This window comes from Epargyreus clarus, unplaced genomic scaffold (assembly GCF_041222505.1).
Source record: "Epargyreus clarus isolate Ecla_fem2 unplaced genomic scaffold, WU_Ecla_fem_2.2 ptg000033l, whole genome shotgun sequence".
In the NCBI taxonomy this organism is placed as follows: domain Eukaryota; kingdom Metazoa; phylum Arthropoda; class Insecta; order Lepidoptera; family Hesperiidae; genus Epargyreus; species Epargyreus clarus.
Window position 1 is genome coordinate 5,517,239 of NW_027332238.1, and position 24,962 is coordinate 5,542,200.

The following is a 24,962-nucleotide window of genomic DNA, read 5'->3' on the forward strand; positions in this document are numbered from 1 at the left end:
TCTCCAGCTTCAGATGTAACATTATGACTTCACCAGTAACCTCTTCTTGTGTCTCCAGCTTCAGATGTAACATTATGTCGTCACCACAACCTCTTCTTGTGTCTCCAGCTTCAGATGTAACATTATGACTTCACAACAACCTCTTCTCGTGTCTCCAGCTTCAGATGTAACATTATGTCGTCACCACAACCTCTTCTTGTGTCTCCAGCTTCAGATGTAACATTAAGACGTCACCAGTAACATCTTCTTGTGTCTCCAGCTTCAGATGTAACATTATGACTTCACCACAACCTCTTCTTGTGTCTCCAGCTTCAGATGTAACATTATGACGTCACCAGTAACATCTTCTTGTGTCTCCAGCTTCAGATGTAACATTATGACTTCACCAGTAACCTCTTCTTGCGTCTCCAGCTTCAGATGTAACATTATGTGTTCACCGGCAACCTCTTATCGTGTGGCTAGCTTCAGATGTAACATTATGACTTCACCAGTAACCTCTTCTTGTGTCTCCAGCTTCAGATGTAACATTATGTCGTCACCAGTAACCTCTTCTTGTGTCTCCAGCTTCAGATGTAACATTATGACGTCACCAGTAACCTCTTCTTGTGTCTCCAGCTTCAGATGTAACATTATGACTTCACCAGTAACCTCTTCTTGTGTCTCCAGCTTCAGATGTAACATTACGACTTCACCAGTAACCTCTTCTTGTGTCTCCAGCTTCAGATGTAACATTATGACGTCACCAGTAACCTCTTCTTGTGTCTCCAGCTTCAGATGTAACATTATGACGTCACCAGTAACCTCTTCTTGTGTCTCCAGCTTCAGATGTAACATTATGACTTCACCAGTAACCTCTTCTTGTGTCTCCAGCTTCAGATGTAACATTATGTCGTCACCACAACCTCTTCTTGTGTCTCCAGCTTCAGATGTAACATTATGTCTTCACCGGTATAGGAGTAGCAGACGAGCATGCAGCCCACATGACTAAGCTAATGCTGTATGGACATCTGTAATCAACCCCAGATAGGATTACATTCCTACCTGAGATCGGCCACAGATGCGCCGCTACCTGAGGACTAAGTTGGAACACCTCGGAAAAGTATGTCTCACCACACTTCAAACCAGAACACAGCAGCGCTACACTGCTGTTATAACAGACAGGTGTGACTGTGGTGCCGGTGACGAACCACAAACGGTTCCTTCAGAGCTTCATGATGACCATTATGTCTTCACCGGTATCCTCTTCTTGTGCGGTGCCAGCTTCAAGTGTACCATGTTGACGTGGAGTTTCATAGAGTTGGATTGGCTGAAGCTCTTCGAACATAAGTGGCACTCGTAAGGTTTGGCGCCCGTGTGGACCTGCCAAGAAATATAGATTTGTTAGGAACGTCAACAGAAGATTTTTTTTTATTTTTTATAATATAGGAGTAGCAGACGAGCGTGCAGTCCACCTGATGGTAAGTGGCTACTGCCGCCCATGAACATCTCTAATCAACCTCAGATAGGATTAGATATTCCTACCTAAGGTCGGCCACAGATGCGCCGCTACCCCTGAGGACTAAGCTGGAACGCCTCGGAAAAGTCTGTCTCCCTTACCACACCCTTCAAACCGGAACACAGCAGCGCCTAACACTGCTGTTATTAGGTGGAAATAGGTTTGGCGGTGTGTGTGAGCACCTTCAAAAGATGGAAAATTTAATAGTAAAATGAGGATATTAACTAAAAAGGGGTGTATAAAAGGGCACTGTAGATCGCCTTCTGGGCAGTTATTTTCCGATTATTGTAAAGAACGTTACTCAGCCACTTTTGTTGTCGAATCTATAATTTGTATGCTTAAATTGCTACTTTGTTAACTTTGTAAAGTAAAATTGTGAAGTAAAATGTTTTCGGTTTATAACTTTTATTAATAAAAACATATATCACTAAGGAAAAAATAATAATTTATTCGGAAAAATACACAATAAAAAACAATAGCATAAACAAATTAAAAAAATATTATAACAATTTAAAACCGAAAAGGTCGGTAAGCATAATCCTTCCTCCCCATTATTACTTAAACATTAATTAAAACCTACTTTTTTTTTTCAAACAGAAAATCAAAGACCCCCAGCCCCATTGGTATTTTAATGAACGCTCCCCCTAGCCCCCCAACTTACCCTATAGTGTCTATTCAGCGCTGGTTTCTGACTGAATCTCTTCCCGCACCTCTCACACCGATAGGGCCGCTCCCCCAAGTGTGTCCTAGCGTATACTCTCAACTGATGACTATCAGCGAAGCGCGGGGTACAAAACACAACCGTAAGGCTGCTACTACCCGTCTATCTATTTCAACTTATTCCTACCAATCATGCTACTTCACTCTAATAACATCCAACTCATCCTAATGACTAGGGGGCTTAAAACATTGGTTATTAAAGTACTACTCACCCTATAGTGTCTATTCAGCGCTGGTTTCTGGCTAAATCTCTTCCCGCACCTCTCACACCTGTATGGCCGCTCTCCCGAGTGTGTCCTAGCGTGTACTCTCAACTGGTGACTATCAGCAAAGCGCGCAGTACAGGAGAGACAAGCATAGGGTCTCTCGCCGGTGTGACGACGTTGGTGGTAGCGAAGGGTGGCCGCTGACTGGAGAATAGGAAAATAAAATTGTAGTGTATGTGTCCACACACATAAAATAAAACAGGTAGGGATAAAATAGTAAGGGATAGTTGTTATGTTCAGTATTTAGAACTGGTCGAAATACTGATTAGAAATAAAAGGAGTAAATTCAAAATTTAAAAGGTTGACGTTTCTGTCATAACACACATTGTAGGGACAGTCGGTATTCGGATTTCGTCACGGGACGTATAATATAATTTATATTTATTACGGGTTCCTGGGGACCTATGTTGTAGAGCAGAAAATAGTAATGGGGGAGGGAAATAGTAGGGGGATTGCAGTGAAGGAGGCAATAGAAATGTTGAAAAATTCAGTAGTTTGAAGAGGAGGGCTTAAAATAATAGGAATTAGCAAAGAAAATTGTAATATGTTTAAAGGAAAAAAAGAAAATTGAAAATGGTTAAGAAATACTCGACTTATTGAAGTTTATATGAAATCTTTCCAATTTTCCGGAAAAACTGGAGGAAATTTTCAAATTTCCTCGAAATGGGACTCCTTGTGAAACTAGCCGCATACAATGGTGTATGAATCATATCGATCTGTCGCGGCATCGCGAAAAAATCTCCGAACATAAAAATATATATATATATATATATATATATATATATATATATACGGTCGAATTGAGTAACCTCCTCCTTTTTCGAAGTCGGTTAAAAATAAGGGGAAACGAGTAGTAGAAATAAAAGTAATTGGAGAGAATTTTTCCCAATTTTAATATATTTTATAATGAATATACAAGAACTTTTAAGTTACTATAACATACAATGGAACAGTTCATTTATTGCTTACAAAGATATCTAAAAGTATATCGTACTAGCTGACCCGCCAAACGTTGCCATATAAATGAAAAAATGTTAAGGGTGAACAACCCTTATCACTTAGGGGTATGAAAAATAGATAGTAGCCTATTCTCAGACCTACTGAATATGAATATAAAATTTGGTGAAAATCGGTAAAGCCGTTTCGGAGGAGTATGGCAACGAAAACTGTGACACGAGAATTTTATATATTAGAATAAGGTTATCGGAATAAGTTTCACGACGTTATTAGATTACGACGATTTTTTTATCACAACATCAACACTCACCGTACACTTCTTACCGCAGACCTCGCAGACAAAATTCTTATTGTACTTCAAACCCAAATGTACCCTTCTCACATGAGCGTGGAGTCGGGATTGACTCGAGAATTTCGATTCACACTGAAAACATTACAAATATATATATTTTTTTTTATAATATAGGAGTAGCAGACGAACATGCAGTCCACCTGATGGTGAGCTACTGTCGTATGGACATCTGTAATCTACCCCAGATAGGATTAGATATTCCTACCTGAGGTCGGCCACAGATGCGCCGCTGCCCCTGAGGACTAAGCTGGAACTCCTCGGAAAAGTACGTCTCACCTTACCACACCCTTCAAACTAGAACACAGCGAAGAAGTGTGGTAAGGGAAACATATTTTTCCGAGGCGTTCCAACTTAGCCCTGACTAGTCACACATCCACCCGACCTCAGATAGGAGTCTAATCTTATCTAGGGTTAATTATATACGTCCAATTCAATCTTATCTGGTGATGATTACAGATGTCTATACGACAGCGACTTACCATCAAGACTGCATGCTCGTCTGCTACTCCTATATAAAAGTTGTATTTCACTATTGCATACATTCCCATAACCCTAAAGAAGTTCTCCAATATATTCCCACACACAATCCCAGCAGTGGGACCACCAACTCACCTGATCACAAGGCAACATGACCATGGGCTCGCATCGTTCCTTTATACTGGATGCATTTGCCTCAGCCCGCATGGCCCGAGCATGGGAGCGCATATGCGAGCGCCAGTTGTTCGGGCTGAGGTGCACGTTGCATATGCTGCAATCTGGACTGACGCGAAAGTAGATTATTAATTTTATATTATATTATTACGACCAGCGTAGCGGAGCGTTCACCATACTGGTCTTAGTCGCAGAGGGTCCCGGGTTCGATCCCCGGCCAGACAGATAACTAAATGATGAATTTAGATTTCTGTTTCTCGGTCTGGGTATTTCTGTATTTGTCTATGTGTCCATAGCATCCACGACACAGGGAATGGGTTGGGGCTGTGAGTGTAGAAAGCTATATTTTTTTAAATTACAGTTTAAAAACCTAATAATTCGCCAATAGGACCCATGACTATTTGCGTACCCCCATCATATGGATATCATTTATTTGCTGTTAAATCTTATTATAATTCCAGTTTAAAAAATCTAATAATTGGCCAGTAGGACCCATTATTATTAGGACACTAGGATTCCCTGTGTCGTGGGTGTCATGGACACACACATAGACAAATACACAAACACCCAGACCCAGAAACAGAAATCTAAATTAATCATTTAGATATCTGTCTGGCCGGGGATCGAACCCGGGACCCTCTGCGCGTCAGACCGGTATGGTGACCGCTCCGCGGGTCGTCAAATATTATAATAATTAACAAAAATCAATAAAACATTATAATAATAAAGAATATGATTGTAACACCTTTTCTCATCCCACTGTCGATGTTTGACCGATGTGAGCACATGTCGTTTCCAAGCGTCCACGGAGTTGAACTGTATGTCACAATCCTTGCAGCAACTCTTCTCTGACGGCTCCTCGGGATTCCCTTTTATCTGGAGAAAAAATAGTTTTATGCTTGTAGCTTCATATTGAGATTAGTAAATTTACTTGTAGACAACAAGAAAATCATGACATTAATGTTCAATTGTTCATGATTTTTGTATTGTAGACAGATATTAAAGAATTACAATAAAATGTGAGCCGTCACGGGACGCCTGGCAGATGTGAAACATCGACATTATTTTGTAAAAGTAATGTGATAGGAACTAAATATGTCATAATGATAAAATAAAATATTACGATTTTTTTCCAGATAACGATGACTATTTATTGAATAAACATTTATTTTCATTAAATACAAAAATTTACGAATTTATTTCAAATCGTGACTACTTAATTCGTTTAATCAGTGACTTCACAGTCGATTGCGCATGGCGACGCGTCGCCACACCGTACACACTACTGCATATAGACTGTATACAGGGTGTCCCGTAAGTACCACGACAAACTTGGGGAGAACATAGGTGAGGGTCTGACCTCTCTGGGAAAAAAAATTACCTTAGTAAAAGTGTCACCGTTTTTGCACTATCAATTGTTTTAGATTTTTTGAGAAATTCGGCCCTCTTCATCTTCTTTCGTTAACTGCGTGTACAAATTTGGTGATGCAGTGTTTATTTTTTCTGTTAAATACTATCAGATAGTTGGTCTATCATATTGAAATGTAAACTGGTTAAAAGATGTAAAGGAACCATGAAAAAAATAGGGATATTTTTAGATTTTAATTTTTTTACTATTTTTCCCTCAACTTTGAGTCATCGCGGTGAAAAAAAAATGTACTGGTCTATAAGTGTACGTTGCGCCAAAAAATATGTCCAGTTAATAGAGATTTCAAAAAGGTACCACACTTACTATTTACAGTTGAAAAAAAAAGTTAAGGCCGTTTTTGCATGAAAGGGACTGAAACCAACTAAAACGTAATGATCGAGTTTTTATTTAAATTACGGTTTCTACCAACTCACAACGTGTCAGGCAGTACTAAATCACATTATTACCTAGTTACACACTTAAAAATATCATTCTTCATTTGTAAAAAACAATTTTAGTAACTAACTAGCAAACAAAGTATTACAATTTATTAAGTCAATTTTTACTTACTTTGAACTGTCGTTTCGAAGTAAAACTTCGTACATGTATGTAATTTGAATGACAATACCATAATTTGACATCTTGGAACAGATCTGATGATGGAGCCAGCAAGTGCATGGTTCATTTCTTAGTAAATCCCTCGAATTTAGGCTAAATTGGTAAGAAATCTACCATCCATATCCTGGCTCCATCATCAGATCTGTTCCAAGATGTCAAATTATGGTATTGTCATTCAAATTACATACATGTACGAAGTTTTACTTCGAAACGACAGTTCAAAGTAGGTAAAAATTGACTTAATAAATTGTAATACTTTGTTTGCTAGTTAGTTACTTAATTGTTTTTTTACAAATTAAGAATGATATTTTTAAGTGTGTAACTAGGTAATAATGTGATTTATTACTGCCTGACACGTTGTGAGTTGGTAGAAACCGTAATTTAAATAAAAAACTCGATCATTACGTTTTAGTTGGTTTCAGTCCCTTTCATGCAAAAACGGCCTTAACTTTTTTTTTTCAACTTTAAATAGTAAGTGTGGTACCTTTTTGAAATCTCTATTAACTGGACATATTTTTTGGTGCAACGTACACTTATAGTCCAGTACATTTTTTTTTCACCGCGACGAGTCAAAGTTGAGGGAAAAATAGTAAAAAAATTAAAATCTAAAAATATCCCTATTTTTTTCATGGTTCCTTTACATCTTTTAACCAATTTACTTTTCAATATGATAGACCAACTATCTGATAGTATTTAACAGAAAAAATAAACACTGCATCACCAAATTTCTACACGCAGTTAACGAAAGAAGATGAAGAGGGCTGAATTTCTCAAAAAATCTAAAACAATTGATAGTGCAAAAACGGTGACACTTTTACTAAGGTAATTTTTTTTTCCCAGAGAGGTCAGACCCTCACCTATGTTCTCCCCAAGTTTGTCGTGGTACTTACGGGACACCCTGTATATATACCATCGTATAGCGTGGCCACGGCATGCGTCGCCACGCCAGAAATCGGTTTTACGTGCGGCTATAGATGTTTCACATCAATAAAAACAAAAACCCGACTGCTTAAAAATATAGCTTATGTCATTCGCACAATTTAGAGGAATCCAACAACACCTCATATGTTCAAAATCTGTCAAGCCGTTTGGGCTATAGCGTGACAAATAATATGTACTTATAAGATACTTAATCCTCAGGGTATCAATGCATTTGTATCCAATCTCAGATAGGACCCTAATCTTGCCTGGGGTTGATTACAGATGTCCATGGGCGGCAGTAGTTTACCATCAGGTGGGCTGCATGCTCGTCTGCTACTACTATATTATGAAAACCAGGTTCTACCATCTTCAAATGTGTATGATAGTATATATTTCGAAAATCAGCGCCATAACTCAGTTTACCTGCTCGTGGCACAAGCTGAGTTTGTCCCTTTTCGGTCGTTGCAACACATATTATGGTAAAAATTGAATTGATGTTTTTGATGTGAAACATCTTTAGCCGCACGTAAAACCGATTTCTGGCGTGGCGACGCTTACCTTTAACTACATAGACAAATGTTCTATAAGGGACAGAGCTATTAGAACAATGTGATAAAAAAAGACAACTAGTGTTTGACCTTGCGTTTCAAGTGTACGCAAACGTAAATATTGACCATGGAATATAGTGACCAATGATTTATTTTATTTTATCATTATGACATATTTAGTTCCTATCACAATATGTTCTTTTCTGCATATTACTTTTACAAAATAATGTCGATGTTTCACATCTGCCAGGCGTCCCGTGACGGCTCACATTTTTTTTTATTTTATTTTTTTATTTTTTTTCTCTTTTGTTTTATGTTATTGTTTTTGTTTTTCCGTTATATTTATTTTGTGTTGCAATTTATCCGAATAAAAAATGTTTCTTTCTTTCTTTCTTTCTTTCTTTCTATTTTAAACCATGTAGCATGTATTAAATCAAATCATTTTTTTTATTCATAATAGGTTCTTTGCAGAGCCCTTTTTGAATATCATAACATTTACCATCACTTCACTAGGTGTTTCGTTATGGAGAAGAAGTGAAAAAAAGTGTAAAAAAAAGCGCGTATTCGTTTGTGTGTCATGTATCAAGACGTTTTTACTTGTGGCGTATAATTAGCCTTACTACTTCAAATATGTGTGATAGTATATATTTTAAAATTAAACCATGTAGTATGTAAAAAAGACTCATGTATGCGTTTGTGTTGTGTTGTGAGTGAGTGATAGAGAGAGAGAGAGAGAGAGAGAGAGAGGGAGAGAGAGAGAGAGAGAGAGAGAGAGAGAGAGAGAGAGAGGGAGAGAGAGAGAGGGAGAGAGAGAGAGAGGGGGAGAGAGAGAGGGAGAGAGAGAGAGAGGGAGGGGGAGAGAGAGAGGGAGAGAGAGAGAGAGAGATAGAGAGAGAGAGAGGGAGAGAGAGAGAGGGAGAGAGAGAGGGAGAGAGAGAGAGAGAGAGAGAGAGAGAGAGAGAGAGGGAAAGAGAGAGGGAGAGAGAGAGGGAGAGAGAGATAGAGAGAGAGAGAGGGAGAGAGAGAGGGAGAGAGAGAGATAGAGAGAGAGAGGGAAAGAGAGAGGGAGAGAGAGAGGGAGAGAGAGATAGAGAGAGAGGAGTGTATGTGTATTTGTGGGAGAGTGATACTCACCCGCGTCGTACAGTTAGCCTTACTAACGTGCATGGCTAGACCGTGCCGACCTACGAAGCTCCGTCCGCACTGCGCGCACGCGTGGCCGCCGCCGTGCGCGGTGCGCGCGTGCGTTAGGTACGACGTTGGCTTGCTGGAACACAATACAGGTAGGTTCTAAAGGTGGTAGCGCTCTCTGTGTGACTCCGGCGGCACCACCGCTACATCTCTTTCTGTTATAACATAATATTATTATTATGAAGCATCTGCCCGGGCAAATTCGTCAACAGATGGCGCTGTTGAATCATGCTATCGAAGTTTTCTAAGCATCTTGCATATGTACAAGCTCGTAACTGAGACTGTTGGAGCTCGGCCGCTCTCCGGGCATGATCACCTAGCCCGGCGGGTTAAGCGCTGCTGTGTTCTGGTTTTAATGGTGTGGTAAGGGACACGTAGGTTTTTTTCCGAGGCGTTCAAGCTTAGTCGTCAGGAGTAGCGGGGCATCTGTGGCCGACCTCAAGTAGGAATATCTTGTCCTATCTGGGATTGATTAAAGATGTCCATGGGTGGAGGTACTCCTACGTTATATAAAATACACGTTATCAGGATTCAGAAAAGTAAATAAGATACTTCCCAAACGAAAACTACCAATCCCGAGCGATAGATTAATACATCTGACCGCGAGCGAAACCGGCGATAAAAGCTTTTAAAGCCATAAATGAAGCCAGTAGAAGAAAGTTCCATTAAATATACCCGTATAAAGCTACCATATAAAGCTTTAAAATAGCTTTATATTATTTATTTATATATTTATTGTAAAAGTAACACAAAGTTATATTACAACAGGGCAGACTTAATGCCTAATGGCATTCTCTACCAGTCAACCCTTGGTGATTGGAGAGAATTTGCGGTAGGAGTTAAATATAATACATTAAGGATAAATAAATAATATACATATTTTATACATACATACATAAATATGTTTAAATATAATAAATAAATATACATATAAGTGATAAGAGAGAAAAAAGAAGAAGCTTTATTTGTCAGATGAGGTGCTCAGATGCTCTCGGACAAGTTTTTTGAAAATAGCTTTGCTGGGTGCTTTTCTGATGTGCACGGGCAGGGCGTTCCAGAGCAGAATTGCCTGAACAGTGAATGAGAAATGGAAAAACCCACTATTATGTGTTGGAATGTCTGCATTTAAATTATGAGACGAATAATTATTATATAGCCATTGTAAACGAAGTCATTAACGTATAGATTTGTACCTGAACTTCTCTCCGCACAGCTCGCATGGGTATAAATGTCCGTCGTGCCACTTCTCGTGGGCAATCGCTTGATTCCTGCAAAAGTAAAAACCAAACATACAAATTTAGCCATCGAATACGATACAGAAATATTTTTGCTTTGTGTGTAAGAGTGTGTGTATATAATAAAGTATTTGGTTGTGTGTATGCGATCATGCACATGTGTGTCAGTACGTCGTATGTGTGTCATGCGTGTGTGAGTGCGAAAGAAGTTTGTGTTATGTGTTATGCGTGTATGTATGGTATTTGTGTTACGCATGTGTCATATGCGTGCGAGTCGTGTTTCGTATAATTATGTACATATCACGCGTTTGTTACGTCGTTCATGCGCACGTGCGTATCATGCGTGTTTGTATGTCACGTGTGTATCTTGCATACGTTTCTATATAATAATATGCGTTTGTGTGTGAGTGCATTATGTGTTTCATCTGCGTAGGTGAATATGATGCATGTTATGTTGTGTACGCGTGTGTGCCTGCGTGCGCAGTGTCATGAATTGCATGCGTATGTATAGTTCGCGCCAAAATGCTAGTCCGCTCTGAACATAGAAACGAGTCGCGTCGAATAGCAAATTGTAGATATTAGCGGGACCCCCGGCACCCTCCGCTGTCCGCTCTCGCCCACGGGTACATAGCTGCGTCAGTGTGCCCTTACGTTGTTACGGAGTATATGCTTGTAGTTGTGCGCAACAACTTCAGAGCGGACTAGCAATTTGGCGCGGACTATACATTCGTGACGCGCGTACAAGTGCATTCACATTAGGGTGGTCGTTAAAAATTAAACTTTTTGAGACTACTAAAAAATCCTTCCATTTGACGAAAAATGACGGGAGATTTTTTTTTATAACTTAAATCATAGATTAGTAAAGATACTTCGCCGCCTTGAAATTGAATGAAGCCACAAACGACTTATTAGTAAGTTCTTTTTTTGAATTCTTGACAAATAAAAACATTTTTAGAGAAAATTTACGAATAAATAACTAATACTGCGTAATTTACACAATAAATAAATAAGTATTTCAAATATTTTAGGAACATTTTAGCATGGAGACGTGGCAAAACTTTTTTACGCAACTATTTCAATTCTCAAAACTGGGCACATTTTCTTGTTAGGAGTGAGTAATCTTTACTAATCTGTGGTTTAAACAAAAAGAACACGTGCCACCGATCGACTTAAGGTAATTTTTTGGATAAAATTGATTATTTAACGAGCACCCTAACGCACATCACGCTCACCTGGTCCTCGCGGCGTGCGGACATCGGGTACAAGCGTAGCGGCGCTCGTGTGCGGCGGCGCGGTGAGCTCGCAACTGCCTCGCACTGCCATACCGCAGCCGGCACACACCACATTCCAGCGGCCCGCTGCTCTGTTACATGTGTTACACATGTTTATTGCGTTACATGGGGGTGAATGGGGGGCAAGTGAGGGAGAGGGGGCAGGATAAAAGCCTAAGCGAAAAAATAGGCGAGTAGCGGTGTAACACGCATGAAGAGGGCTCCGTACAAACGGAACATTAAATGAAGAACATGCTTCCCCATGTTTGTTCGTTTTCCCAATTTTAAGAGGGGAACCTTTATGCCTCCAGCGAATCCTAACGTACTTCGGACACGTAGCAAGAAACCCCGCTAACAACCTGGAGAGACTAATCATAACTGGAAAGGTAGAAGGCAAGAGACCTAGGGGGCGGAGTCTGAAGAGGTGGTCGGATCAGATATCCGAGCAACTGGATGCCAAGGTCAACGACGCCTTGGACTGTGCCACCGACCGCCACAAATGGCGGGAGCTCGTACGAAAAAAGACCGAGGCGGGTCATCACGATGCTCAGCAGTGAGCGAACGACCGAAGGAAGGAAGGAAGAGGGGAACCCTCCCCCGGGGATAAATTTTGTATTTCAAATAAACTCCTCCCCCCCCCCCCCTTTCTGACACGGCTATTTTTATTATGCGATATCACACTACACTGCTACTTGCTACCACCTTAAAAAAGCTATAGCTAAGCTTCAGGTTAAGATCTAAGGTTAGGTTAGGTTAGGTTACACTTTTTGATAGACAAAAATACAGTATTTTTGTTATTATTTTTATTTTATAACCTACTATTCAAAAATAATTATTTCACAATATTATATATTTCACAATAAGATATAACTATAAATATTATCAATAAAAATATCACTGTAACACATTCCATTGAAAAAAATAACAATATGTTTCAATTACATTTCGCCACTACCACATCTATTTCTGCCTCATAACACATTGTTAAGCGCTGCTGTGTTCTGGTTTGAAGTGTGGTAAGGGAGACATACTTTTCCGAGGCGTTCCAGCTTAGTCCTCATGGGTATTGGCGCATCTGTGGCCGTCCTCAGCTAAGAGTATCTAATCCTATTTGGGGTTGATTACAGATGTCCGCGGGCGGCAGTAGCCCACCAGCCCAGAAGACAGCAGCGTTACACTGCTGTTATAACAGAAACAGGTGTGGCGGTGGTGCCGCCGGAGTCGAACCACAAAGGGTTCTACCACCTTCAAACAACTACTTCTATAATAACAAAACATACTTTACCTTCGAATGCTTCTCCTTATGATTTTCATATGCCTCCACTTGTAAGAAACCCTTATAGCAGAAATCACACTTATATGGAGAGTTGAGATAATTCAGAGACTTCGCTCTTTCTCTTAACTCATTCATCTGTTGCTCGTGAGATAAGATAATCTCCACAGCATCCACCTTCACATCTAAAACAGACAAAAAAAACTATGTTTTACATTAAAATTGCTATCAAAAGTATTTAAATATACTTCAGATACAACCTTGAAACCCATTACCACTCACCTGTTACCAGTTACCAAAAAAAAAAAACAATTACCAGTCATCAGAACCAATTACCAGTTATCGAAAACCAATTACCAGTTATCAGAAACCAATTACCAGTTATCAGAAACCAATTACCAGTCAAAATTACCAGTTATTATAAACGAATTACCAGTTACCTCAAACCAACTACAAGTTATAACAAACCAGTTACCTATTACCTGTTACCAATTACCAGTTATATGTCACCAGTAACCTGTCACTTGTCACCGGTAATTGATAACATGTCATCGGTTAGCTATAATAGATCTCTTTCTCACTTAGGTTACCAGTTATGAAATACTATGACCAGTTATTACTGAATATTTACCGGTTACTTGTGATTAGTTACCAGTAACCTGTATCCAATCACATGTGACCGGTTTATTAATTACTTTTAACCATTTAAAGTTACTTTTGACCAGTTGCCTGTAATTTTTCACTTAAGACCAGCTACTATTAACCAGTTACCAGTTAATTTCGACCAGTTATTTGTAAGTAATCATAATAAACTAGTTACCAGTTAATTTTAATCAGTTACCAGTTGCTTTTGACCAGTTACGTGTAACTAATCACATGTGCCCAGTTAATAATTGACATACCCAGACAGACAGTTAACTGACATACCCACTGCCAGACTTGTCTATTTCAGTTACTTTCACAGCATTATGTCTTATGGCATTCTACTGTGGGGCAGTGCTGCTGACATAGACTCTATATTTACTGTTCAAAAAAGAGCAATAAGGTCAATATATAGTCTGCGGCGTGGTGAGTCCCTAAGAGAACTGTTTCCCACTATTAATATATTGACGGTGCATAGTCAATACATTTATGAAAATATTATGTATGTAAGAAAACACACTGATATGTTTGAAAAAAATAGTAACCACCATAACTTTAATACCAGAAATAGAAATAAATTAGTAATTCCTAAACGTAGATTATGTAAGGTGGCTAGATCTTTCGTGGGCAACTGTATTCGCTACTACAATAAAATACCCGACCACATTTTGAATCTCACAGAAAAAAAGTTTAAACATGTCGTTAAACTAACGCTATGTAAAAAAGCGTACTATAAAGTAAGTGATTATTTGACTGACAAAACGGTGTGGTCTGAATTAGCTCCAGCTCCACATGTACCATTACGTTAAGTTAACATTGTCAAAAACATTTTTTTTAAAAGATGTGTGTTATGGAGTTTCTTTCGCCGCTTCTTCTCCATAACGAAACACCTTGTGAAGTGGTGGTAGTTGCTTTGACATTCAAAAAGTGATCTGTAAAGAACCTATTTTGAATAAAAAATTTTGATTTGATTTGATTTAATGATCAGTTATCGATTACTTTTTGACTTCGTTAAACGTTATTTTTGACTCATTACTAGTTAGTTTCAAACAGTTACAAGTTATAGTCCGCGCAAAACTTCAAGTCCACTCTGAAGTTAATGCGCGCAATTGTAGAATTTACAATTGCGACGCGACTCGTTTCTATATTCAGAGCGGACTAGCAGTTGTGCGCGGATTATACTTTCAATTGATTACCAGTTACTTTCAACCAGTTACCTTTAACGAATAAGATTTGACTGATTACTATAGACCAGTTATCACTTACTATTGACTAGTTATATTAACCGTTACCAGTTACTTTTGACCAGTCACCTGTAACTAATCACATGTGACCAATTACCAGTTATTTTCAACCAGTTACCAATTACTATTCAACCATTACCAATAACCCAAAACCAATTACCACTTACCTACAACCACATATAAACCAATTACCTGCAATTTACCTGTATTATATTTTCTCTTGGACTTCCTCTTATCTCTATTCTCTTTACTTGCAGTAAGGTTAGTTAACGGCAGATCATCTTCGCTATCTGAATTTTCTTTTATACTTGTACAATCTTCTAGATTATTTTCTACATCGGAAAGTATTGGAGGGTCTAGAATAATATATAAAGTGTTTAAAGTAGTATGCATGCTGTCCTCCTGATGCAATGCCACTCAGGAATAGACTTCAAATAGGATTGGACTAAGGGAGCCTTTCTACTAAATATATGTGAGGTAGCTAAGCAGTATGCAGAGAAGAAGCTTAAGGATAAGAGATAAGAATAATAGAAGCTAAGCAAGTAAGATGCTATGAAAGTACTATAAAATTCTGACAGAGGTAGATCCTTTGTGGTTCAACAGAGGCATCACCACTACAGCCATTTCTACCTAAAAACAGCAGTGTAGCGCTGCTGTGTTCTGGATTGAAAGGTGTGGTAAGGAAGAAATACTTTTCTGTGGCGTTCCAATTTAGTCTTTAGGGGAAGCAATATCTGTGGCCCACCTCAGGTAAGACTCTAATCCTATCTGGGGTTGATTACACAGGTATCAGTTACCATCAGGTGGCTTCATGCACTTAATTATATTAGTAGCTTAATTAAATATAAAAAAGCCAATAAGCAATACAAAAAAATCCTTCAGAATTCTCAGAGGTTTCTCATGGTGACCCTATCACATAACACATGAAATATTAAAGCTACCGTTATCCTCATCTTCTTTGGTTTTCTCAACTTTAATCTGATATTCTTCATGTTCTTCAAACTTAACCTCATATTCACCATTACTAATATCAATATTCTCCAAAACTAAAACTGATAGCTTCCAACTTAATATGTCTGTCTGTAGGTTTGTAGGGATATCTTCAATCTGTAAACAGAAGATTCTTTTTTTGGTATGTAATACAAGTAGCAGACGAGCATGCAGTCCGTCTGATAGTAGAGTACGCGTAAAACTGCTAGTCCGCTCTGAATATAGAAAAAAATCGCGTCGCCATAGCAAATTGTATGACTACACCTGATCGCAACAACTTCAGAGTGGACTAGCATTTTGGCGCGGACTATAAGTGGCTACTGCCGCCCGTGGACATCTGTAATCCCCCAGGTAAGATCAGATTCCTATATGTCGTCAGCCATAAATGTATCTCCTGAGGGCCTAGTTGGAATGTCTTGAAAAAGTATATTTTCTTTACCACACCCTTCAACCTTTGGCAGAACCCTTTTTGGTTTTACTCCAAAGCCACTGGTGCCAAATATATTTCTGTTATGACATTGGTGCTGCTGTTCCCGGTTTAAAAGGTGTGGTAAGGGTGTGGTACTTATATGACGCGTTTCAACTTAGTTTTCAGGGGGAGCAGAGCATTTGTCGCCGACCTCAGGTAGCGCCAAACTGCTAGTCCGCTCTGAAGTTGTTGCGAGCAGGTGTCATACAATCTGCTATGGCGACGCGACTCATTCTATATTCTATATTCAGAGCGGACTAGCAGTTGTGCGCGGACTATAGGTATTTACTCTGGTGTTGATTACAGATGGCAGAGTCTACCATCAGATGGACTGCATGCTCGTATGCTACTCCTTTAATATAAAAAAGAATATGAACTGTAAGTTCAACATACCGTGTCACTCCTTAATAATCTTGTCAGCACTTCATCAGAATGTAAGGCTAACTGACACAGCCTCTGAGCATTCCGCAGTCTAGCTACACAATGATAACAGATTACCTTCGTCCGCTTGTCTTCACTACTTACCTGAAATATACATACATTTCAAAATGGTGTTATCACACATTAATGGGGTTTTCACAATTAGAAATGATGATTGTTACTAGACATTTTATGTCACAACTAGCTGACCCGGCAAACTTTGTACCGCCTCAAAATTTGTTTATCAAAAATATTTCATATAAAATATAGCCTATGTTACTCGTGGATAATGTAGCTTTTGAATGGTGAAAGAATTTTTAAAATCGGTTCAGTAGTTTTTGAGCCTTCTCATTACAATCAAACAAACAAACAAAGTTTTCCTCTTTATAATATTAGTATAGATGTTAGTTACCATACTCCTCCAAAACTCCTTTATTGATTTTCACCAAATTTTATATGCATATTCAATAGGTCTGAGAATCAGTTAGAAATCATAATTGTTACTAGACATTTTTAAAATCTTATATATAAAATTCTCTTGTCACAATGTTAGTTACCGTACTCCTCCGAAACGGCTTTCTTGATTTTCACCAAATTTTATATGCATATTCAGTGGGTCTGAGAATCGGCTACTATCTATTTTTCATACCCCAAAGCTATAAGGGTTGTTCACCCTTATCATTATTTAATTTATATGGCAACACAACGTTTGCCGGGTCAGCTAGTAACATAAAAACCTAGTGGTTGCAACATGGATTGGGGAAATTGGGAGACTTGAATCCCAAGCATCTGATTCCCATGATCATCCCTCTGATTTATTTAAGGCATGTGCTTATAAGAAATAATTACCAATTACAGTGCGCGTGGTGCGCGCGCCAAGCTGAGCTTTGCATTAGTGTGAGTGAACAAAAGTAGAGTCAGATAAAAAACTTTTAAAAATATGTTTTATTATTTTTAGTTATACATAAGTTGAAGAGGTATAAAAGTGTAACTTGTATAAAATAATTTGCCAAGTACGGGTTGGACTCACACATGGAGGCTTCTGTACCACCAAATGTTCATTATTTTTTACTTATTTTTATTCATTTTATTATTTTCTACAATACATAGTTATATGACACAACAATAGATGGCGTTGGGGTGATGATGAATGATATGTAAACAACGCATAATAAAATTAAAATAACTATATTGACATACGTTTTATGGTTCTTATTTGTATTATAATACCAGTTATAGTAGTAATCTGATTGTAAAAATTTCAACCGTCTCCCTAGTACGGTTTAACAGTTAGATCGAAAAATGCCGAAAAATCCGGTTTATTGTATGGAGACCCCCTTTAATATTCAATTTTATTTTATTTTTAGTATTTGTTGTTATAGCGGCTACCGTTATGCATCTTCTGTAAAAATTTCAAGTGTCTGTCTATTACAGTCCCGGAGATATAGCCTTGTGACAGACGGACAGACAGACACACAGCATAGTCTTAGTAATAGGGTTCCGTTTTTACCCTTTGAGTACGGAACCCTAAAAATGACAGTAAAAAATAAATATGTAAAAATTTACAATATGCAATGAAATTATGTAAATAAACTTAGTAATATTTAAACCCACCATTTTGTTATATTGTACAATTTTGTAATAAGAGCTTGTGACGAAATTTTTCAGTCTAGATAGAATCAGGGCTAAGTCTGTGATACGAAAATTGTACAATGCAGAAAAATGGTAAATTTAACTACTACAAAGTTTATTTTCTTAATTTTTAGATTTTTTTTTAATTTTTAGTTAATTAAAAAAATACTTGTGTTATTTTAAATTACATTTCAACAACAAAATAATTTAGATATTTTAAATTATTCGTCACATTTACGCTTATTTGGATATATTGGATTCTTACATTTCATTTTACCAATAAATCTAACACAAAAACTAAATATTAAAAATTAAACAATTCTGCTACCAGTACAAAAAGTAATGAAGATGCATGATCACCAAAAAGCAGTATAAACCAGTTTAAATCAATTAAAAGACGCATCACACTTTAATCTGACTTCACACCTACTCTATCCATGTGCACGCACACAAATGCAAAGCTCAGCTTAGATCTCGCGGACTATACTTTGATAGTGACGGAAAATATTTAAGAACTTCTCAAAGGTGTGTTAAGTCCACCAAATCATACTCGCTGAGAGCAGACTCGTATTCAGTGGGACAGTAATAGGTTGGTAGTGTACCATTATAGGCAGAATACTTAAGTTGTGGTGGCAGATTTTTTTTTTTTTATAATATAAGAGTAGCAGACGAGCATACAGTCCACCTGATGGTAAGTGGCTACTGCCGCCCATGGACATCTGTAATAAACCCCAGATAGGATTAGATATTACCTACCTGAGGTCGGCCACAGATGCGCCGCTACCCCTGAGGACTAAGCTGGAATGCCTCGGAAAAGTCTTTCTCCCTTACCACACCCTTCAAACCGGAACACAGCAGCACCTAACACTGCTGTTATTAGGTAGAAATAGGTGTGGCGGTGGTGCCGCTTGAGTCGAACCACAAAGGGTTCTACCACCTTCAGAATAATATTAAAATTATTACATGGGCCGTTTTTAATTTATAAAAACGGCCCATGGCCAGCAGTGGGACAAATAAAGGATTGCAGACAAAGACATTCAATAATATTATAGCATAGCAATATAATGGACTTGGAGTTGAACAGTATCATCTACGAGTTATTACCAATTAGCATAGATTAGTAAAGATACTTCGCCGCCTTGAAATTGAATGAAGCCACAAACGGCTTATTATAATAAGTTCTTTTTTTGAATTCTTGACAAATAAAAACATTTTTAGAGAGAAATTAACGAATAAATAACTAATACTGCGTAATTTACATAATAAATAAATAATTTATAATAATAATTTCAAATATTTTAGGGACATTTTAGCATGGAGACGTGGCAAAACTTTTTTACGCAACTATTTCAATTCTCAAAACTGGGTACATTTTCTTGTTAGGAGTGAGTAATCTTTACTAATCTATGCCAATTAGTAATAAGTCGTACTAAAAAGTATATCAAACTTGAATCAGTCCGAGATGGAGTCAACGTGAAGCGGAATATCTTTGTATAGCCCTATATATCTCTTTGTTTGCAGCTAATATACATTTCCGGCCCTTTTTCTCGTTATAAATCGTTTAATAATAAATCCAAACGGTTATAATACTTATAATCATAAAAAGAACTTACCGGCAAGCGCGTCAGTCGCTCAAATATATCTTGTATGGGCGTATTTAACATATTATACATTTTTACATTACCCGCTAAACATATTCTACATATATCTAAGTTTTGCATAGTGAAAACTGTTAAAATATTAGTAAATCAGACATATATAATAACAATAAAACTACCGGCACATTATTTACAATAAAATAAACAAACGAACCAATCCTGCAACCACAGCCAAACTTTTATAAAACTGCATAGTGCATTTGCCAATTGCCATTTTCACTTTATTGATTTGAATAAGGATGGGGTGTTGGGTGCTAATCTGAGATCGATTACTCGAATTATCCATTTACTGGATTCAAAAATCGTTTTTAATCGACACGTAGAAAATCCACTAATTGTAATTTTATTTTGCAATGCTATAAAATTTTGTTGTCCCATAAAATATATAGTTTACTAATATAGTGAAATACATTGGATTTTTGGGAAATCTATACTTTCGTTCTTGACAATATTTTGCGTTGATTCTTCGCACTATACTCTTTGGATTCTTCAAACTTCGATATATTTGGGACATCTCTAACTTGATTTTATTACCTGTGGACCAAAGAGTAAAATAATATATGAGAAAAGAGTACCCTCTTGCGGGATATTTATGCATCTCATTTAAAAGCGCCATCTGTATTTCGTTGCGCGCAATAAAATCGTTGTTCTATACGTACCTATATATGTGTATTTGCCATATTATGCTATAGATGTGTACATATATGTTGGTATTATTAGAATACTTATTTTACTTGTACTTAAGTATTAAAAATATTAAAGGGGTTGTAAAAATAAAAGTCAAAGTTGATAAATAGCTCATTTTTTATTTTTATTGTTTTTGTGTTTGTCATAATAACTTTGTGCTACAATTTTGGTTTTGCCGTTACCATTGTATTTTATCTTTCCTGACAATATTCTATTGACTGACCTACACCAGCAAAATAACACGAATAACACTAAACTAATAGGCGTCCTTTTCGCACAAAATAACACGTAAACAGCGTCTTTTCGCACAAAACAACGTCCTATCGTAAAGCACTAGACTGAAATTTTCGCACAAAACGTCCTTTCGTAAAATACAGGAAACACTACCTGGAACATGTAGCTCAACTTAACGCACTTACTGGAGATATTCAGGCAGTGAAACATGCATTAAAGTCACAAATTATAGCAAACAACAAATACGCGCGCACACGCATTTGCATCCACCATATTTGTGATTGGAATATGTCAAAACCGTAAAAATTACATTACTGTATAAAAAAATTATACTTGCCCATACGCAAAATTGACCATTTAACTTGTAATCGTATAATTTTTAATAAAAATTAAGGACATATCTAAATAACATGTTTATTGCAATAGCTGTAAATACATTTTTTAAGTATTATTTGGTACAATTTATTTATTTTTAGACTTAAATTATACATTTGTAACACATTTTCTATTAAGCGACATCTGTCGTGACATTTATTAAACATAACATAGAAATGTAACGCGATAAAATATAGATGGCGTACTTCGAAATGAAAACGTCACAATGTATGGAAGTGTACCCCCCCTGCTGTGGACTCTTGCTTTGGATTCTTTTATTTAAGGTTTCAATGTGTAAAATGCAGTTATGAAAAATAAACTAAAAAATAATAGTAGGCGTATAATAGGCTACTATACTCTTTGACATGTACTCAAATCACTAATCGATGGCTATCGATGGATAAGAGTTGCGGGGGCATTTATTTATTTTCATGATGTTATATACGTAGATAAACGAAAACGACGATTATATTAGAGAAAATGAAATATCTAAACCTCAACAATGGCCATTTTAAACACGTTTTATAAATTGTTTGATTTACAAGAAATTGAATTTTTAAAAACAATGTTAGGCTAAAATAAGAGAATGTAAAGTCTGAAAACCGAGCATTTCTTTAAAAAGCTAGAGTGTCAATGTCAATTTTTACATATTGTCAAATCAAATTATTCCTAAAATGTATGTTTGTAAAAAATGTTTTGTTGTTTTGTATAAACTACATAAGTTTGAAACACTAATTACGTTAACGACAGCCGGAGGACTCAAAAAAAACCAAAGTTACTTTAAACTAATTTATTAAACTAATTAAATTACAATTTAAGATTATAGTGGTCGATGTGAGATCCAGCTATATAATGACAAATAATTCTAATTATAATTCAAATGAAAATTATTAAATGCTGATGTCGCGTCAGCTACATCTAAATTGAGGGCGCGCGTGGAGTTAACACGCGCTGCAGCGTCGGCGGTCTTCATCTAGGTCGCGCATGTAACACCTCCACCCCCAGAGCAGCAACTATTTGAGTACCTTGACCGAAAATGTTGCTGGTACGGCCTCCTGGGTTCTGGATCCTTCAGGAGTAGCATAGGTGTGAGCCTCGTCCTTTTTGGGTTCTGGTTTCTTTTCAGAGGTAGCGGTAGTGCGGTTCACATAGCGGCGAATTATTATAACTGCGGTGACTGCGAGTACCCCAAATATAATAGTGTAGAAGGGTAGCGTCGTATGGTATAGTGAAGAATTTGTGCTGTCCAAGGTGAGTGGCTTCTGAAGAAATATCCTGTCTTCTAATTTATGTAGACTTTTCAGGTTGACGGAGTTAAGAGTTATTTGGTTCATATTACTATCGTCTACGGAAATGTGATGATTGGGGATCTCCGTAATTTTCAGTGGCTGTCCTTTTACTTCATCGTTGATGTTAATGATTGTGATAGATTCTGTACGCAGGGAACATTCATATGGAATAGTGGCGAGATAACTTCCAGAAAGAGATAAGTATTCTTCACGGCCACACTTTAAATCCACTTTCGTAGGTTGTGGGAAGAAAAGAGTGTAGTGTTGTCCGTCCAACTGCTCCATGGCCTCCTTGGTGACTGTAATTTTTGTAGGACTGCAGGATTTATCTATCAGCTGGTGCGTAATGATGCTCTGGATACAATCAGTGTGCTCTCTTAAGAGATGGTTAATATTTTCTTCACAGAGAAGGTGGTGACCGAACTTCGGGCATTCAGCCTCCATGTACATGAATGCTTTTCCATCGGTTGCCATGAAAGGATACGGAGGTAAAAAGGTTTGTAAGAACTTGTTAGGAACGATGGAAAGGCGAAATAATTCGTAAGTGTCCGGGGATATAATCGGAAATTTAAATATTAATACTAATCGTTTATCAACGAAATAACTACCAGGTTTAATGACGTTATAATACTCTCTTAAATCAGCATCTAATATCTCATTACTACTATAAATTTTCCTAAGTTTAGTTAACATATGTTCTAAGTTATCTATACTTATCATACTATAATGAGTGCTCGATGCACGAATAAATGCTAAAATATTTTCTAGTTTAATTATTTCTAAATATAAATCCTCAGCGTTTTCACTGATAATAGCTAAGAGTTGTGCAAATTTGGCATACTTAACTTCGTAAATGTAATTTTTATCTAAAAGTAATTTAAATGTTTCATTTAACTTCTGTTGGTTCTCCACTAAGATGTCAATCAATTGTGAATGTTGAACCATCCAGGCTTTATTAAGGCTAACATGATTATTGAACTCAGATAACAATCTTTGCTCGTTATTCTCTAATATTTCTATTGCGCTGTTATATTTTTCGGCATCCGAATGATCCAAGTTACCAGTTACACTCTTAATTAATGATCCTAATCCATCGAAAATACCTCTTTTTGTGCGGTTAGGTTCTAAGCTTTTTAGTTGGGATCTTATCTTTATAAGTTTGGAGGTCAAATAGTCAATTTGAAGTTCATATATGGGTAGGGTGTTGTTGTCTAATTCAGTCTTAAAATAGTTCAATTGGTTGTCAATAGAGTTAAGTTGGTTTTCCAAGTCTGAGAGCTGTATATACTGTACAAAAGAATGGTAATGGGTAATAATTTTAGTTTGTCCAAGGTTAAAGGGTAGTAGTCCAGGTCCATTGTCAAGTGGTTCCAGTCTTATCTCGAGCGCCATCGTCAGGTGAGCTAACAGTACCAGTCGAAACCTGTAACAATTTTATTTGGGTTTCTTAGGCGCACGTTTAAGGCGGGATTTAGCGATGGGTCCTTTCTTTTTTGAGGTATATATGTGAATAGGGAGGTCGGCAAGGACGGTATCCTGTGTATATCGTGGTGCTAGTTTCTGTCTATTAGCTAATGGGTTTTTAATAAATACTTGTTGGTCAGGTGAGTATTCTATTTCGGGTTCGCGGTTCTTATTTCGGTTATTCATTAATTGGTTACGGTCAGCTGTGGTAGACTCGTTTATCAAGTCGTATACAGTCTTCATTTGTTCACGATGAGTTAAGATATACTGTTGCATTAAGTGCTCGGTAATGTCAATGTCCAGTGGGTCTCTAGGGTCAAAATGTCCTCTTATTATGTCGTGGGGTCTGCATTTAGTAAAGCTGTGTACTGAACTATTATATGCTAATATCGCATAAGGCATCTGATTAATTGTCGGTTCGTCCTTTTGTCTAAGTCGTAATATACGTAAATGCTCTAATAACGTCGAATGAAATCGTTCTATGATTCCATTATCATTAGGTGAATTAGGCAATGTTCGGTGGTGGTTAATTTTGTGAAGTCTTATAAATTCGGCGAAAAGTTGATTTGTGAATTCGGTTCCATTGTCGGTCACTATAGTCAGGGGTAGTCCGTGATGTGTACAGTAGGTCAATAATCCTTGTAAGATACTGAGGGCTGTACCGTCACGTAAATGATAGGCTTGTCCGTATTTTGAAAAGGAATCTACGAAGGTCAAATATTTCTCATTCTGTGCAGTGAATAAATCCATATGTACTATCTCAAAGGGTCTAGTTGCGGGTGGTACGATATTAAATTGTGGTTTGATAGGGTTTCTGTCATATTTAGTCTGTCCGCATATTGTACATTCGTTTATGTATTTGGTTATTTCTTCCTTCATTTTAGGCCAGTAATAACGACGGGAGAGGGACAAATAGCATTCATTAATGCCTCGATGGTTAGTCTTTCCCTCG

General features: G+C 37.4%; 1 protein-coding gene across 3 annotated transcripts; it reads right to left on the reverse strand.

Moving 5' to 3' along the window:
• Window positions 1–448: 448 nt before the first annotated feature.
• Window positions 449–20,164, reverse strand: LOC140755598 (uncharacterized). Of its 3 annotated transcripts, XM_073090885.1 has the most exons (13): window positions 19,917–20,164; window positions 16,645–16,776; window positions 15,734–15,899; window positions 14,996–15,148; window positions 12,919–13,091; window positions 11,595–11,725; window positions 10,321–10,395; window positions 9,071–9,203; window positions 5,187–5,317; window positions 4,403–4,550; window positions 3,749–3,862; window positions 2,428–2,625; window positions 449–1,359 (listed from the first exon to the last, which is right to left on the reverse strand). In XM_073090885.1, exons 1-13 carry the CDS (start codon window positions 20,022–20,024, stop codon window positions 1,222–1,224), a joined length of 1,800 nt encoding a protein of 599 aa, XP_072946986.1. In that variant the 5' UTR covers window positions 20,025–20,164; the 3' UTR covers window positions 449–1,221. The 3 variants fall into 3 exon arrangements, with proteins under 3 accessions (XP_072946986.1, XP_072946985.1, XP_072946984.1); XM_073090883.1 differs by lacking the exon at window positions 449–1,359 and having other exon boundaries at window positions 2,244–2,625; window positions 20,116–20,164; XM_073090884.1 differs by lacking the exons at window positions 449–1,359; window positions 16,645–16,776 and having other exon boundaries at window positions 2,241–2,625.
• Window positions 20,165–24,962: the final 4,798 nt, after the last annotated feature.

Excerpts from the sequence above, each read along its gene's own strand:
- LOC140755598 (XM_073090885.1), bottom strand. The coding sequence starts at position 20,024 with ATGCAAAACTTAGATATATGTAGAATATGTTTAGCGGGTAATGTAAAA. Across the intron at positions 5,318-9,070 it reads AGGCTAACTGTACGACGCGG|ATAAAAGGGAATCCCGAGGA; the intron begins GTGAGTATCACT and ends TTTTTTCTCCAG. Across the intron at positions 1,360-2,427 it reads CGCTGAATAGACACTATAGG|GTCCACACGGGCGCCAAACC; the intron begins GTGAGTAGTACT and ends ATTTCTTGGCAG.